Below are 12,452 nucleotides of genomic sequence, written 5' to 3'. Positions count from 1 at the left end.
ATCATAAAATGAATTGAAATTAAGATATTAACATTAAAGTAAAAATTTATGACCTCAACAATGCAAAAGTGGTGTGCAGCAAGTTTTAATCACATCATGATTATGTTGGGGATTTTGGAAGGGAATATGTAATTCAGGGATGTAATAAAGTTAGTTTGCAACTTAGAATATATGGCTGAAAAAAGGCCTGTCTGACAGCTGACAGCTACACCAGGCATACAAAAAGGCATTTTTGATTTTCCAAATACATAATTAGAATTGAATGAACAAACAATCTGAAACAGTAGATACATTCCTTTATTGAACTACAGTATGTTCAACTTCCATTTACACAAATAATTTGTTCTTGCAGACCACACATTACTAAATATACTTTAAAAAGCAGTACTATATCCAATTCTATAAAACAGGGGTGTCAAACTCATGACGAGCCGGTTTTGCCATTGCTGGCAATGGGGTGGGTGCGGCTTAAGTATGATGAAACCCAGGCCGGCAGTTTGATACCCCTGCTATAAAACATCTTGTAAGTATTAAAATCAGAACGTTAATAAATTCTGCTATAAAACAAAATTTATGATAGCCACAGAAACCTGAAAACAGCATGAACAAACTTCTCAAGTAAGTACGATATGAGCTTGAACAAGTTCATATCATTCACACTTTGTAACAAAAATGATTCTGAACAGAATGTGACAACAATACTTTTAGTAAAGGCAAGCTGTCATAACGATATGTATTTAGAACAGAATATTTTAATTTTACTAATGGATCCCCAGAACCTTTACTCACGGGTACCAAAACCTTGATTTAAACAGAATATGTATTTTCCAGTTCTATGCAAATTTCCTGTAGCAAATCTGTGTGAAGTTTCAATAAGGGAAATAAAATTCTACCAATGTAGAATTATCCCACATTTAAAGGACAGAATATCAGATCAGGGAAAACTGGCAGGTTATAGAAACACAATTTCCAGGGAGAAGTGGTGGAAGCAGTGAGATAAAGACACAAATCACTTTTCCCTGATTATTATATGGTTTTAAACACAAAGGTAACTTTGGTATGCCTATTTCTAAGCCCATTCCTACTGCCTGCAAAAATAAGTCATATCTGGCTCTCCTTTTGCTTTTTTACCATGGCAGATTTTGAACACAGCTGTCCATTTCTCAGTGTTACATACATCAGTGTTATACATCTGCTTGAATGTTTTTAATGAATCTCGTCTCCTCAAAACCTAGTTTTCTCCCAAATTTAGTCTGAAAAATGCTTCCTTTGTAATGTGCCCACCCATTTTGTATCTGCTTTTCTTTCTCACACACACACACACAGAGAGAATACATCGTTTATCCAGATGAAAAGGGACAATTTTAAAAGACTTTAAAGCCACCCTTACGGGGGTATTCACCATCATTTGACCTATTTTGCCCCAAACCTCTCTCAACGTCTACTTTCGCTTCCAGCCAGTTTTCATGCCTTCTAATCACAGCCAGGAGCGGACAAAAGTGAAAATGGGGTGATTGGAGAGTAAGTCTCTGACTACGTTTGAAGAGAAGCGAGGCGGCCTGGAAAAGCCTCCAGGAGCGAAAAAAAGAGAAGCAAGACTCCTCCACGGCTCAAGTTTTGTCCCAAGAGCGAGGGGCGGGCTGGGTGCTTCGGTCCACAGGCTGGGCCTTTGACATTTGCAACCCATCCTCCGCCTCCCCCCCCCGCAATACTCCTCGCCCACCAATACTCTGTACCCACCCGCCCGCCCTAGCCGCTTCCATCCCGTCGGAAACCCACATCGGCCGGCGGCGGCGGCGGCTCCATTGGATGGTCGTTGTTCCGTTCTTGATTCTTACGGACGCCGGGCATTTTTACCACATGCAGCGAAAAGAGGGGGAGGCGGAGTGGACACGCGCACACTTTTTTTTGTCCTCTCAAGCTTCCCGTACCACCTGACAAAGCCTTCCACCGCCTCTCGCTCGATTCCCCGGGCTACTCTTTTTTTTTTTTTTAACGCTCTCTCCGCGTGTCCTCCCGTACCACTTCCGGGCACGTAAAGCACGCCAGGGAGAGCCGAGCACGCTCTAAGCATTACGTCACGCGAGAGTGAGTCTCTTCGCCTTTCAGGACCATCCTGCCTCCCCCTCCCCCTCCCAAACCATCCAGGGAACGTTTCATCGCGAGCTTTGGATAGTTGGTAACTCCGCTTGTCATCTGTCAGTTTGAGAGCGGATTTTCTGCACAGATTTGTGGAGGAAAGCTGCCTGTCCCATTCAAAATACTATACAACAGTCATATCTCATTTCATAATACTTAAAAAATAAATGTGAAAAAATTTGCCTTCTTATGCCTCATTTGCACTTTTAGGCAAGATTTGTGAGTGCACTGTTAAGTGATTGCGAGTGATTGAGTCCGTGTACCTTCGGGCACCTTCTTTCCCGTGCTGTTGAGCCAAAAAGTTACCATCCACAAAAGTAAACAAATCGTAGGCAAATGTACAGTTTAAAACTTAAGTCACATGTCTTGTGGTTGATGTTTGATAATGTAATAATAAAATAATGTAATAATGCATACACACACACACATATACATACAGGTGCATATACAGTCATGATAGTGGGCTGGATGAGGGAGAAAATGCTGAAATTTTATTCAGGAAAGTTGAAGAGACTTGGTATAGAGAAAGACCTTGGAGTTGAGATAAAGTTTCTTTGGGATGGGGTTTCATTAAGTGAAATGGTTGCTAAGTGAAAGTACGACTGTGCTTATGATTTTACTTCAGCTTTCCTTTGCTTTACAGCTGGGGTCCCCAACCCCCAGTCCGTCGACCGACACCAGGCTGCGGCATGTGTCTGTGCAAACAAGCAAAGCCCCCGCCGTGGGATGAAGGCTCTCCACAAAACTGGTCCCTGGTGCTCAAAAGGTTGGGGACCCCTGCAAAGATCATTAATGTGAGCACTGGTTATAAAATTACTTTTTCATTAACTTCCTAACTGTAAACCATTGCTCAGCAAGGCAGTCAGTCACTAACAAGAACTACTTGCAATTCTAGTTTAGTAAAAGTGTTTTCCTTCTTCCTTCAGCCATTCAAATAATAGATGATGTCTCCACAATGTTGCCGAAGTTTGTGATTCTCTCTAGCTCCAGTTAGCTATCTGTTGTGGACATGCTTATTCTCCAAATCTCTGGCCATTGCTTGCTTTAACTGGCAGCATCCCCGGGACTTCCCGCTTGTCAATCAGTTCCCTGGCTGAACCACCTCATTTCTGTAGATCAGTTGTTAGCGCACCTGATTTGGGCAATCTCTTTGGTAAAACAGAATCTGCCATGAGGAATGACACAGTAAAACGAGGGAGCGGTTTCTGTTTTATAAAAACAAAAAAACAAAAATAACACATCCTATACAATAACCTGCTTGGAACCAGGTATTGACAGATGGCTTAGCCACCTGTCAACACTTGCTTTCTCTCTTAGTGCTACCAATTGCGTTATTTCAGTTGTCACAGATTAAATTTATGAGAGCAGCACTATTGACCCCATTGCTGACATATTTTAAAAATATGTGCTCAAGTGGGCATAAAATGATAAGATTTCAGTATAAGTTTTTAAAACAAATAAACGTCTTCCTTAGGTTGATATTCTCAAGCCAGTCTGAGGAACTAAAGCTCAACCTCATAATATTTTGGTTATGTCTTTTAAGTGGACTGACATTATTTATTATTCACCAATAGAATAAAGCAGGGCAGGATCACATAAATTCTAGTTTTATGCCTTGGGTCATTAATATAGAACACAGTGACATTGAGCTTTGCAACCTGTTCCTTGACCACTGCCATCTCTTTTCCCTACCTTGTTTATTTTGTAAAATCTTTTAATTAACAAGGAATGAGAAATGACATATTGCACAGTAAAGCATCAGCCTCAAACTTAACCTGTATTTGTAGCAATACCTCTGGGATCCATTTAGATCTTAGAAGCATCAGATATTTAAAGAAAAAATATAGTGCTGCTTCAGCCTAGTGTTTTGTTTATGGTACATAGATTTTTTGTGATTGCCTGTATCCATCTTGGGAACTATTTCATGAGAATGGTTGTAACACAGGCTGCAACTCCTGTTATATACAGTCAATGGTGCTTTTGCAAAGAGATCATTTATGAATGCCGATGGGTCAAAGTAAATACACATACATACAAACATACATTACTATCAATAGAAGAGAATATTTGTAGGTCAGAGTTGAAATGTGGGGTCCTTAATGCTCTTTGAGCTTGATTGTTTTCTTGCAGACATCTCATTACCCAGTTGGTAATATCATCAGTGCTAGAAGGGAGTGGTGTTTGCTCTCTTTTTATATACTAATGACTTGGCCTGTAAGTGTTGGTGTGCGTGTTCTTGGTGGTTCATTGATTAGGTTGTTGTATATTAAAAGAAAGCAAACCCCATTCCTTTATGGCACTGATCATGTTACTTAGTTGGGTAATGAAACATCTGCAAGAAAACAACCAAGCTCAGAGAGCACCAAAGTCCCCACTATGTACTTACTGCCAGGATATATGACAATATCAGAATCATTGTATGCCCAAGATACCATTTGATTAACATGGAATATGAAGAATTTCTGCCTCTCTATTAAGTTTAAGGAATGTTGCAATAGAAAAAAATCAGTGGCGCTACTTAGAATTTTCTTTTTGCAACTGTGAACATTTTGGAATTAACTTACTGTGTTGAATAAGAGGGCAAATATAAAGTGGTATATGAAATGATGAGAAAGCAAAAATAAATTGTGGAAAAATTAAGCTTGCTGATCTTGCACTTTCCCCCTGTACAGCTAGAATCTTAGTTCTCACAAAATCAAAGAAATAATGTACTATTAATAAAACTGTACAAAAATAATAAGTATTATTCATTGTACTGGGCATTGAAACTGAGCAAATGAGTAATCAAAAAATACTTTATTAAAAGTATACATCTGAATCAAATTAAAGGTGGTTGTAGTGAATAAAAATCTAAGATGAAATATACAATGCAGCTGGTTGTGAAATGGCTAGATGTCAGATTGTTATCTACAAAATTTGTATAGTGTGAAAATATGCTGGCTGCTTACAAGGCATTATGCAAAACAAACAAAGAGCCATTAACTATATATAAAATAACATCCTAATAGATGTTTTTGTTTTGCTTGTAAAGAGGAAGCTATTGTTTTTTTATATTTTCTGTTTAGAAACAACTGTCAGAAGGTTAGTGCATTAATTAGAAAAAAATAATTGAAACCAACTTCCTTTGCACATGGTAGTCTCTTTAGCTTTATAATAAAGAACCGTTATTCAGTAAGCTGTTGGAAATATGAAAAAATAGCAGATGAGATTGCTTTATAGTGAATTGAACCATTGATCCATTTGGTGCAATATTGTCTACATTGATTGACAGTGGCTGTTCTGTGTTTCAGGGCTGAATTTTTCCAACTCTACCTGGATGTGCTAGTAACTATATTGGGGCCCTCTGAATACAACACATATAATAAATAAGTTTAACAATGCTTAAGTAATAAACATTAGGATAAACTAGATCAGGGGTATCAAACTGCCGGCCTGTGGGCCGGATGCATCATGCAGAAGCCACACCCACCCCAGCTCCGACAAGGGGGAAAAAGTCACGATGCGTCACAACATTGTCACGTGACGTGGTGAGTTTGATACCCCTGAACTAGACATTGACAGATACTGAGTATTTTGCATCTGCTCCAAATATGATGTCATTATTATTACAGAATCTGTTGAATTTACGGGAGCATCAGTTAGATTATAGGATCAGCTTTAGACATTGCAGCACGAGGAAACAGAAAAGATGCTTGAGTATTAGGCCATCCAATACATTATTTCCCAGGGTTCCTGCTGAAGCAGCTCATTGGCTTTGGAATTTGAGGTAAAGAATTAATAGTAATCTATTCCTGGCACAAGAGAGTGTCAGCTGGAGGTTTCTGTTTAGATCAGTGGTTCTCAACCTGTGGGTCGGGACCCCATTTGGGGTCGAATGACCATTTCACGGGGGTCACCAAACCATGCTGTCCGCCATTTTTTCCCTTTTCCCTAGCTGTCCTACTCCCTCTTATTAGTGGCCACACCCACTTGGGGGTCACCACAACATGGGGAACTGTATTATGGGGTCACGGCATTAGAAAGGTTGAGAATCACTGGTTTAGATGGTCCTTGTGTGGTGGAGCTCCTCCTTAAGATTCTATTCTTTCACTCCTGCTGTTTAGTGTTTACATGAATATACTGCTAATGGTCATCTAGAGATTTGGAAAACATACCTCTGCCTCTCCTTTCTACCTGAATCAGAAGGGGTATGGAAACCTAGGTAAGAGCCAAGATAATGAACCTGAATTCAGGTAAAACCAATAGTGAGAATAGGAGATTCTCAGGTCTTGAAGAATATTGGCTATTCTGGATGAGGTCATGCTTCTTCTGAAGAAACAGGTGCATAGTCAGGCTTCTCAATTTCTATCTGTCACTAAAACACACTTTTTAAGTGTGTTTTAGTGACAGATATTATAACTAAACAAGGAGTTTAGTTATAATATCCCTACCTCAATTATTGCAATGGACTCTATCCCTGAAAGTGGTCCAAAAGCTAGAAATAGTGCAGACTATGGCTAACTATTGAGTGGGATGATTAAGACCACAATGTACTAGTACCAAAAACACTTAAAAGTGAACTTGATTTGTGCATCGTTCTAAGCCACAATATTAGTTTGAACTTTTTATAGATGGCACCTTGACCCACAAAAAATGTCTTTTATGTACCCTGACCTACAGCCTAAATGTTGGAGATGTGGTTGTTTGGATGCCACCTACTATCACATCTGGTGGTCGTGTAGAAATATAAAAGCCTTTTGGATTAAGATATGGTGGAATATTCAGAGAATTTTTAGAAGGAGGGTAAAATTTACCCCGCAATTATTTTTATTAGGTATTGTTACTGATTGTGATGCTAAGGAAGTTATATTGATGTTAAACTTGATTACAGCCGCAAGGCTGTTAGTAGGACAATATTGGAAGAAGGAATCTTTGCCTACTTTGCAGGAATGGTTTCTTAAAGTGTCTTATTTGACGGAAATGGCAAAGATTTCGGCTTTTTAAAAAGAACAATCGCAAGAGAAATTTTTTGCTGTTTGGGATAAATGGATAAAGTTTATACAATTTAAATTGGATATAAAAATATTATTTAGCTTTTTTATAACTTTTATTTTTATATACATACATATATCTTAGTTATACTCTTTTTTTCATATAACTTTTTTATTTTTTTTTTAATTAAGCCTATATTCTGCTCTGGGAAGCTCCGGGGGGGGGGAGGGAGTGGGTGTTCTGGGGGGGGTAGGGGAAGGGTTGTTTTGTTTTGTTTAGTTTTTTGTCTATGTTGTTGTTGTATTGTTATTCTTTTGTTTTTTTGTTAAAATTTATAAAAATTTTCAATAAAAAAAAATAAAAAAAAATATTAGTTTGAACTTTATTTGTAACCCATTCATGAATGTTTTTAGGTGGCTAACAATTAGAAACATCATGGAGTATGCCTCCTCGCCCCATTTAAGCAGAGCCCACCCATAAAATAAACCAAATTTGGTATCGACATGATATAAAATGTTATTATGTAAATATATATTATATAAAATGTATCTACAAAATGATCCACAAAACCTTCAATAACAGAAGGCTGTTATCTTGTGTTTGAGGGGAATAATCAGGTTTAATTGCTTTCCTGAAATCCAAAAGGGAAGGAGAATAACAGATCTCTTTGGGGAAGGAACTTATCCTTTGTGGTTTTAAAACTAGGGTTTATAGTTGTGAGGTACACAAACCCAGCCAACTGTAGTTTGTTCAGTAAAATGTGGTTTATCAAGATGCATAATCTCAGCCAATAACATAATCTGCTCTGTCCTAGCTGTAGCAAAAAAAAAATCATTGCTGAGATTTATACACTGCAAACTACAGATATGTTAAATATTTGTAGATTATTTTTGTTTCATAGCTGAAATAATATTTAATTAACTGAACAAATCTACTTAAGGAAATAAGTCCACTTTACATTTAGACTAAGTATCAATTAAATAGATGGATTGTAGCCATCTGTTTAAGAACAATGCTAATAAAAAAGCAAGTGGCAGGATTTAGGAATTATATTTGATTAACATTAAAAAAAGGACAATGAAGAAATCTGCCTCCTTTTTTTTGACAGGGAGTTTTCTTAACAGCTGCACTTACCAATAATACAGCTTGATGCACCTGTTCAATTTCAGTCATGTAACTATTAAAGGCACAGCATGTAACTATTTCTAGATAAGCCAAATTGCCCAGCTTCCTATGTCTGGAGAGCCTTTAAAAGCACCCTTGCCCTGCACTTTTGATTGGTATGCTCCAATTGCTCTCCTTCTTAACTGCTAGAATCAACCAGTCTAGATTTTGACTGCTTTATTATGCATGTCAGTCCATCTAATTCAATAGTCTGTATGATGGCTGACAGTCTTTGTCCAGTGTTTTAGACAGGTAGTACCTGAATCTAAAGCCAATTTAGTGTAGTGATTAAGGCATCAGGCTAGAAATTGGGAGAGTCTCACTTCTAATCCTGTCTTGGGCATGAAGCTAGCTTGGGCCAATCACTATCTCTTTGCCCTAGGGCAGTGGTTCTCAACCTTTCTAATGCCGCGATCCCCAACTGGTCGTAAGTCGAGGACTACTCAACCGGTCGTAAGTCGAGGACTACTCAACTGGTGCAGCACCGTTTGCAGAATGGGACTTTTGGTGGGCTCAGCAGGGCAGAGACAGCCTGGACAATTCCTATTGGCTTTTGAAGCCAATAGAATTAGACTCTATTCAAGAGAGTCTATTCTATTGGCTTTCAAAAGCCAATAGAATAAAAGGGAGTAGCACAGCTAAGGAAAAGGGGAAAAAAATGGCGGACTGCGTTGTTTGGCAACCCCCGTGAAATGGTCGTTTGACCCCAAATGGGGTCCTGATCCACAGGTTGAGAACCACTGCCCTAGGGAAAAAGAGACAATGCAAACTACTTATGAAATCTAGCTAAGAAAACTGCAATTGTCTAGGGCAGTCTACTGGGAGTCAAAAACTGATTCAAAGCCACCCATTTCATTCCCAAGCTAGGAAGAGATGATGAGAGTTGAACATGCGGCCTTTTGTCATGCAGAACACGTGCTCTAGGTTCTCTGAATGTATAAGCATTTGTTGTCTTTGAAGAACTGCATAGAAAACCATCCTGCAGCTGTATCTAACAAAGTGTTCCCTCTGTGCAGGGCCTTAGAGCAGGTCTTGGGAAACTTTGGACCAAGAACCTAATCCAACCTTGGAGGACTTGTCCAACTAAACGTCCAAGCTTCTTCCTGATAAAAAGAATTTTCAGGAGCTGATTAAACTCCTTCCGACTGGGGCATTTTTATTTGCGTCCTATCTGAGAAGGAGAGCAGACCACACATACGTGTCCTATTTCTGCTGCAGCCGTTGCTGTCTTCCACATTTCAAAGAAAGCCACCAGGGTCATTTTTTACAACCTGTCTCGATCCATCACATGTGGACCTCTCAGGGGAATCTTCTAGTGGATTGCCGACATTCATAAGAGGAAAGGATGGAGACTCACAGGTGTTGTTTTTCTGGATAGTGTCTGCTTTATTCTTCTTCTGTTGAGATACTATTAACCCCCACTTCATCAGCATTTTGCTGACTTTTTTTTTAAAAAAGAACTATTTTAAAAGCATTTGAATAGGTATTGTTACCTTCTGCTTATTTACCTATTGATTTTATTTGGGGGGGGTGTGTTTGCGATCCTGCTATTTTGTTTGTAGACTTACCTTAACATTTTTTAAATTAATGCTATACTATGAATGTCTTAATGTAATATATTAGAATATAGTCTGAATTGCTGAGAGTCATTTAATTACAGCAATATATGCACAAAAGATTTACATATATAGGCAGAGCTAATCCCCTTTTCATTTTTTTTTCCTTTGACAATAGAGAAGACAGAGCAAGGTGCAAGTGACAAAATGCTGCTTTCTCTGCATCATTAGAGAGGTTGAGTTTGAACTGGTAGCTTTACAATTAATTTTCACACTTGTTCATCTCTTTCACAAAAAGTCTTTTGGGGCAAAAACTAAATCAAAATTGATCTGGTTTATCTATCAGTGTAATTTCCATCATTTTTATACCGTACTGTCAGGATACAAAATTTCTAGGTGATTAAACATAAAAATATCCTTGTAGCAGTTTTTCAATTATATGATATGATTTTTTTTTTAAGAAGCTAAGAGAGCCAGTTTGTGTGGTGGTGAAGATGTTGACCCAGAAACCAGAAACTGTGAAGTTCTAGGCTGATCATCATGTTTGGAATGAGAAACAGACAAAAAAAAAAAAAAGAGAGATAAATAATTAAATGAATAAAAGAGTAGGAACAGTATTTCCTACAGTATTTTTCACATCCCTCTTGAAGTCCTGGCTCTGCAGGAGGACAAGGGCTGATGGCAGCATCTGTGGGGATGCTGGCAAGATGGCAGTGTTGCAACATCCATTGTTTATCTGCATCATATACAAAAGAGGCAGGACTCTCATTGTAATGCGTCCACCATCTTGACCTCTTCCTTTTTTTTAAAAAAAAAAAAATGTTTTGTTGATTTTTAACACAATCACCTTAATATTTGGCAAACAGCGTGTTGTCTGGGTTAATATTTAAAAAACAATCAATAACAATTAATTTCTATAATTCTGTAGTCCATATAATGGCTTTGCTTGATTTTCTCTTCTTCCAATAATATTCTCTTTTGCCGACCTTAAATTAATACAGTGTTGCAACGCCCATTGTTTATATGTGCACCATGTACAAAAGAGGCAGGACTCACATTGTAATGCATCCACCATCTTGATCTCTTCCTACTGAGGACAAGTCACTGGTGTGTAGAGTGTAGATTCTCCAGCCCCTCTTGGGTAGCCTCCCGTCTTCCTCAACCTCCCCGCTCTAAGGAACAGCTGTGAAGTTAGGAAGGGGTGACACCACTGATAGCATGGAAATGTCCTGTTTTCAGACTTCATTTGAGAACACTCAAGAGGTTTCTTCTCTTTAAGTTTTCGGCTAGCTGCCCGCTAGCCAGAGGTAGATTCCAGTTGTTGGAAATACAGTTAAATTACTTCCAGTGTTTCATGCTTATTACTGCTGTAAGTTTGTGATGTATTGTCAAACGTTTTATAAAATCTGAATATTTCTTTATGCTATGGTTAGACTATGTAATTGTTTTTTTATTTCTATAAAGTCAGGGAGAAAAAAAGTCAGAATAGGACCTTTGAGTTCTATGCCATTTGATCCATGTTCTTAATGAATTATAAAGTGCAGCTGAACATTTGAGGCACAGTTTAGTCCAGAGGTCTTCAAACTTGGCCCTTTGATGACTTGTGGACTTCAACTCCCAGAATTCCTCAACCAGCGTGCCTGGCTGAGGAATTCTGGGAGTTGAAGTCCACAAGTCATAAAAGAAGAGTTTGAAGACCCCTGGTTTAGTCAAAGGTAAATGCAAAATCCCACAAAGCCCATTACTGTTTTGATCCTCATTCCTCCCCAGCAAGCTTTCCATTGATCACTCACTGATAGCCATATCCCATTATGGAGCTCTTGTTAAGAGAAAGAAAAGATGAATACAGGTAGTCCTCAACTAACAACCATTCATGTAATGACTGTTCAGAGTTACAAAGGCACTGAAAAAAGTGACTTTTCATGCTTACAACCATTGCAGCATCCCCATAGTCAAGTGATCAACATTTGGATGCTTGGCAACTGACTATGACAGTTGTAGTGTCTCGGGCTTATGTGATTGATCTTCTGACAAGGAAAATCAACGGGGAAGTCAGAATCACTTAATAACCCTGTTTACTAACAACTGCAGTCATTCACTTAACAACTAAGGCAAGAAAAGTCATAAAATGGGGCAAAACTCAACTAACAACTGTCTTGCTTAGCAACAGAAATTTTGGGCTCAATTATGGTTATAAGTTGAGGACAGGGTTCTCTGTCTGTCTGTCTGTCTGTCTGTCTGTCTGTCTCTCTATTGCAGATGGAATCCTTATTGTTTTCTTTTAATACAGAAACATACATTTGCAGTCTATGGTTGTTTTTTTTTGTTTTTTGTTTTGCAAATAATCATTGTTGGACAGATTATAAACAATGCCTCCAATTTCCCAGGAGACGTAGTTGATCTATTCCTTACTCACCTGACAAAATACCAGGTTAGGATTCCCAGATATTCTATGTTTGAAGGGAGTGATCTTTCTTTCTTTCTTTCTTTCTTTTTTGAGCAACACAACTCCTTGGGGCACAGTGTACATTTCTTTTGATAGACTTTCACAAGGCCAACGTTACAGTTCTTTGCCTCTTATTTTTCAGATTCTGCCTTTTCTCCCAAGGGACATCCAATTAT

General features: G+C 38.4%; 1 protein-coding gene across 1 annotated transcript in view; it reads right to left on the bottom strand.

Annotated features, from left to right (window-relative positions):
- Window positions 1-1,983, bottom strand: part of DARS1 (aspartyl-tRNA synthetase 1) — a 57,964-nt gene extending 55,981 nt beyond the window's left edge. The window contains exon 1 of the mRNA XM_039342343.1: window positions 1,780-1,983. Within this exon, the coding sequence (XP_039198277.1) occupies window positions 1,780-1,851 (72 nt within the window). The 5' untranslated portion in view covers window positions 1,852-1,983. The remainder of the gene's footprint in view (window positions 1-1,779) is intronic.
- Window positions 1,984-12,452: the final 10,469 nt, after the last annotated feature.

Source organism: Crotalus tigris, unplaced genomic scaffold, assembly GCF_016545835.1.
Source record: "Crotalus tigris isolate CLP2741 ecotype Arizona unplaced genomic scaffold, ASM1654583v1 scf7180000017790.654992, whole genome shotgun sequence".
Lineage (NCBI taxonomy): Eukaryota > Metazoa > Chordata > Lepidosauria > Squamata > Viperidae > Crotalus > Crotalus tigris.
The sequence above is the reverse complement of the archived record's forward strand: the minus strand, read 5'-3'. Positions and strand labels throughout refer to the sequence as shown.